Source organism: Cebus imitator, unplaced genomic scaffold (genome assembly GCF_001604975.1).
Source record: "Cebus imitator isolate Cc_AM_T3 unplaced genomic scaffold, Cebus_imitator-1.0 Scaffold328, whole genome shotgun sequence".
Lineage (NCBI taxonomy): Eukaryota > Metazoa > Chordata > Mammalia > Primates > Cebidae > Cebus > Cebus imitator.
The window spans coordinates 1,413,170-1,418,252 of record NW_016107643.1 but is presented as its reverse complement, the minus strand read 5'-3'; the positions used below and the strand labels follow the sequence as shown (position 1 = coordinate 1,418,252).

Below are 5,083 nucleotides of genomic sequence, written 5' to 3'. Positions count from 1 at the left end.
AATGGCACAATCTTGGCTCACTGCAACCTCTGCTTCCCAGGTTCAAGCAATTCTCCTGCCTCAGCCTCCCAAAGTAGCTGGGATTACAGGTACCCCCAACCATGCTCGGCTATTTTTTTTGTATTTTTAGTAGAGACAGGGTTTCACCATGTTGGCCAGGCTGGTCTTGAACTCCTGACTTCAGGTGATCTGCCCACCTCCGCCTCCCAAAGTGCTGAAATTATAGGTGTGAGCCACCACACCCAGCCACTACTATTATTACTGTATGTGCTAGGCACAAAATAGATGTTCAATAAATGCTTATTTCCTTTCTTTTTTCACAATAGACAACACATCTTAACATTATTGGGCTCCATCCAATTCACCAGATTATTCTATTCAATTCTCCCAAACATTTTCTGTAGCAGGAACTTAAAAGAGTTGATTGCATATTAATTTCAAAACTAAGCTTAACTTATCCTATGGGCATATTTATCCTTCGATGAAAAATTACAGTGGTGACATCATAAGTAGAAAAAAAATATCACTGAGCCAGGCACAGTGGCTCACTCCTGTATTCCAATACTTTGGGAGGCTGAAGTGGGTGAATCAGGAGGTCATGAGTTCAAGGGCACCTGTAATCCCAGCTAATCGGGAGGCTGAGGCAGGAGAATCACTTGAACCTGGGAGGTGGAGGTTGCAGTGAACCAAGACTGCACTCCAGCCCACACAACAGAGTGAGACATCATCTCAAAAAAAGAAAGAAAGAAAAAAGATCACTGAATTATAAAGATTCACATAAAAATGAATGAAAGTGGTACTGCCTAATCACACACCAAAGATTCTATAGGTATTTTTATTAAACTGACATCCTTTAACTTATCCTTTATAATTAATCATTTCTATGGCATCTTTTATTTAGAAAAAACATGTTATATGAAATTTACATTATTGTATTATTGTAGTTAGTAATACATATTACTAATATTATTGTAGTTAGTAATAAAGTTAGTAATAAATATTACTAACTACAATAATACAATAATGTAAATTTCATATAACACCCTCAGAGTTGTCCTGAAGATTATATAGTACAATGTACCTGAAAATGCTCTGTGGGACACAGTATGCACTCAGTAATAACCTTAGGGAAATCCAATGCTCGTTAGCCTATGTTCCCTTCAATTAATGAAAAAAACCCTATAATGGCAATTATAACACAGGATTTACAGGACTAAAAAGCTTAAAAAGCACTCCAACTTGATGCCATTCTAAATCAGAATGGTATTCATTTAATGTCATTTAGTAACAAAGAGGTTTGTAAGTTAAATCAAGAAACAAATCACTGCAATTAAAACCAACATTTCACTCTTCCCCCCAAAAGAATCCTTAACTAAAAAAAAAAAAAGGTTTTTTTGAGACTTAGTCTTGCACTGTCTCCAGGGCTGAAGTACAATGGCACAATCTTGGCTCACTGCAACCTCCACCTCCAGGGTTCAAGCGATTCTCCTGACTCAGCCTCCCAAGTAACTGGGATTACAAGTATCTGCCACCATACCCGGCTAATTTTTTTTGTATTTTTAGTAGGCTGTTCTTGAACTACTGATCTCCTGATCTGCCCACCTCGGCCTCCCAAAGTGCTGGGATTATGGGCATAAGCCACCACACCCAGGCTCAACTAAAATTTTATTGAGTTTTTTAAAAGACCAGAGTCATAAGTTCCTCCGACTTTCATTTTTTAAAATGCAAAATCCCAAAGCCCACAAAATACAATGCTATCATCAGGACCAAAGTCATAATTGTCTACCCAGGAAACAGCAATGATATCACCTAGAATCAGCTCAAAGGGAATGTCCCCAATAAGCAGGAGAGTCCCTTCACTTACCCGTGAAACTATTTTAGACAACCAGTGTCAGGACTGCCTGTTCCTGCAGCAAGTAGCTCCTCTCCAATCATCTGGCTTTCCATGTGGAATCTCAGAGAGAGCTCCCTGGCAATCTCCCTCATACGTAGATGACTCCAAACTTACATCTGCCAGGTGTGTACTCAGAGCACCCCAAGCTCAGCATGTGTGCAATTAAATGTCTAACACCTGCTCCTGTGTTCCTGTGCCTGTTTATGGTATCAATGTCCTCTCGGTCACCCAAGATATGATCTTGTTTTCTTTCCCTCACCATCCCCCACTTTCCAAGAGCAAACCAGTTTACACGAAAGACTTGTTCATTTCACCTCTACAACACCACAGGCTCTCATTACCACTGGCCTGACCCATGCCAACAGATCCCACCTAGCTCCCCCCAGTATCTCTCATGCCCAAGTGAGTCTACCTACCCTGAACATTACAGATTGATCTTGCTATGAAGTCTCCTTCCCACACTGTAGGTCCCCACTGCCTACCACAGTGTACCAGATTTTCAGAACCTGAAGGATCCTCATCTGACCCAACCATCCAGTCACCTGATCTTGGAAGCTTCTCAAATTCAAAATGCCCTGGCCTCACCTTCAAGGCCGTTTGTATTCTGGCTCCAGTCTAAAAGCCTATAATGTCATGAAAACAAGAGTGAACTATGCCATTTCACTGTTCTTGGGCTAAAGGTCAAAATTCTCAATCCAACCCACAAATCTCCACTTGGCCTGGCCTCTGCCTTTCTCTCCAGTCTTGCCAAGCTCCCCTTTGCTCTCTCTGCTCCTGTCACCTAGTCTTCCATCCAGCCTGCCATCCTCCCCTTCATCCCCAAGCCTCTATACCTGCTGGCCCCTCAGCACCTCATCCCTTGTGTAGGTAGTACCATCTCACCCCTCAGACTTCACATCGCTTCCTCAGTGACTAACCTTACCCCCAAACTAAGTCAAGTCCTCTGTCTCCTGTTCTCTACCTCCACAGCCTTAAACAAAATTACAATGAAATTTTAATTGGATTTTTTTACTCCCAAGGTAGAATGTGAGCTCCATAAGAATAGGACTGTACCTGTCTTGTATACCACTGTATCTCACAACCTAAAACAGAGCAGCACCCAAACAAATACATGTAGATTTCATAAATCAGAATGGAATTCATAAATCAGAACACTTTAAGTTACAAAAGCAGCTTGACTGCATAGTGGTCCTGAAGTCACTTGGTTTCTCCATCCATAAAACTAAAGAACTCATCTGCTCAATGTTCTCTGAGCTCCTTAGAAGACCTAACATCACCTAGTCTACAATTTTGCTACCTCCAAACTCCTCTCTCACAACTCTCCTCCACATAGGCAGCAACAAAACTTTACTTTCCAGCCTCCACAACTTTGTTTGCACCCTTCTTTCCATCTGTATTTTTCCCAGCCACACTTTCTAATCCTGCTTAACCTTAAATGCTTAAATCCAATGTTACCGCCTCCTCAAAGTCCTCCTTGCATCCCTCCAGGTAGCCACAACCTCTCCACCCCTGAATCCCCACAGGTTCCTCATTGCCTCTTTCAGGTCTCAGATCAAATGTCATTTCAAATGAGAACCTTCTCCAAAAGTCACCACTGGTTACAATTCTCTATCAGACCACCCTGTTTTTATTTTCTTGATAGCATTTACTATTACCTGCAATTACCATGTTCATTTCTCTCATTTATTTACTTGTTAAGTGCCTGTTCCTCCCACTAGAATGTTAAGACCAATGAGAGCAGGGACCCTGCCTGTCTTTTTCACATTTCCCTACTCCCCCACATCAGGCATGTGTTCAGTAAACTAAACACCTGCCAAAGGCATGAATGACTATGTAACCCTTATGTCTAGGATTATGTGAGCACATTATCTTTCTCTTGCTATATTCCAAACTCCTTGTGGACCAGGCCAAAGTCTGGCTAATCTATTTGTTTGTATTACCTGGAAAATCCTTGCACAACTGAAGCAAATAACAGATAACTACTAATTAACTTATTAATGATTTCTCCAAGAGGAACTGCCCCAAACCAGGCCAATCCAGAACTTCATGTTGTCCAGAAAACAAGGTAAACGGGAATCTCCTTCCATCCTCTCTTCACCACGGGCCCTGTTCCAATCTGCCACCTCCAGTAAGCTCTTGCCAAACAATCAGCTTCCTCACTTTCCTTTAGAAGGACCACTAGTCCTTCTATTCCTAATATCTTACAATGCTATCCTTTCCCTTTTATCTCCAGCCAACAAAGCATTTCCAGAGTTTTTTCAGAGTATCCCACATCTCCAGTCCATTGGGGAACTCGTCGGGCCCTAGGACACATGTGGATGTTAAAGGAAGTGTTTAAGTAAACCTGGCTAGCTCACCTTTCCGTGGATCTCTCCTTTAGCTGAAACAGCCCGAGTTTTAGAGCGACTGGCTTTGATGCTCTTTGGGTCCCTCAGCATTCTTCCAATCTAACCCAAGCACCCAAATACCGTCGGGGTGCCCCCACCCTTGCCCCACACCTTTTCACCTTCCAACAGAGGAAGACCCCAGGCCAGAGACGATGATCTCCCCGGAACCAAATGGCCCTCAAACACCATGGGGCGGCCCTACCCTCTCCACTTTCTGTCCAGCATCTGCCTCTGGGCCTGGAGCCGTCTCGAACGCCCCTCAACCCCAGCCTCTGGCTGGGCCCGACCTTCCGACACCACCCCCCACTCACCTGAAGCGTCCCCCGCAGTGCTGGCATTGCTCGCCCACCCAGCCGGCGGGGCAGACGCACTGGCCGGTGCCAGGGTTGCAGCGGCCACCGTTGACACAGGGCCGGTCACATTCCTTGGCCTCGGCTGTGGCTGAGCCCAACACTGCCGCCGCCGCCGCCGCGGCCTCTGCCTCACAGGGCAGCAGCAGCAGCAGAGGCGGCGGGAGCAACAACAGCAGCAGCAGCAACCGCGGCCGCAGCGGCGGCGACAGCAGTCGCGGGAGGCGCAACCCGGCCCCCAGCCCCGGCCTCCCAGCCCTGGTCACGTCCCAGTCCCGGGGCGGCCCGCCGCTCCTGCCCGCGAGTGCTGCCGTCGCCGCCGTCCTCCTCCTCAGCCTTGCCTCAGTCGCCGCCGCTGCAGCCACCATCTTCCCGGGGCTGAGACGGCGCCCCGCGAACACATACACACACACCGCACGGCCGGCTCCGCTACGCCTGGCCGTGCGGGGCGG

General features: G+C 46.2%; 1 protein-coding gene across 1 annotated transcript in view; it reads right to left on the bottom strand.

Annotated features, from left to right (window-relative positions):
• The window catches only part of ATRN (attractin), a 163,190-nt gene extending 158,107 nt beyond the window's left edge, over window positions 1-5,083 (bottom strand). Inside the window, exon 1 of the mRNA XM_017504810.2 lies at window positions 4,593-5,083. Within this exon, the coding sequence (XP_017360299.1) occupies window positions 4,593-4,999 (407 nt within the window). The 5' untranslated portion in view covers window positions 5,000-5,083. The remainder of the gene's footprint in view (window positions 1-4,592) is intronic.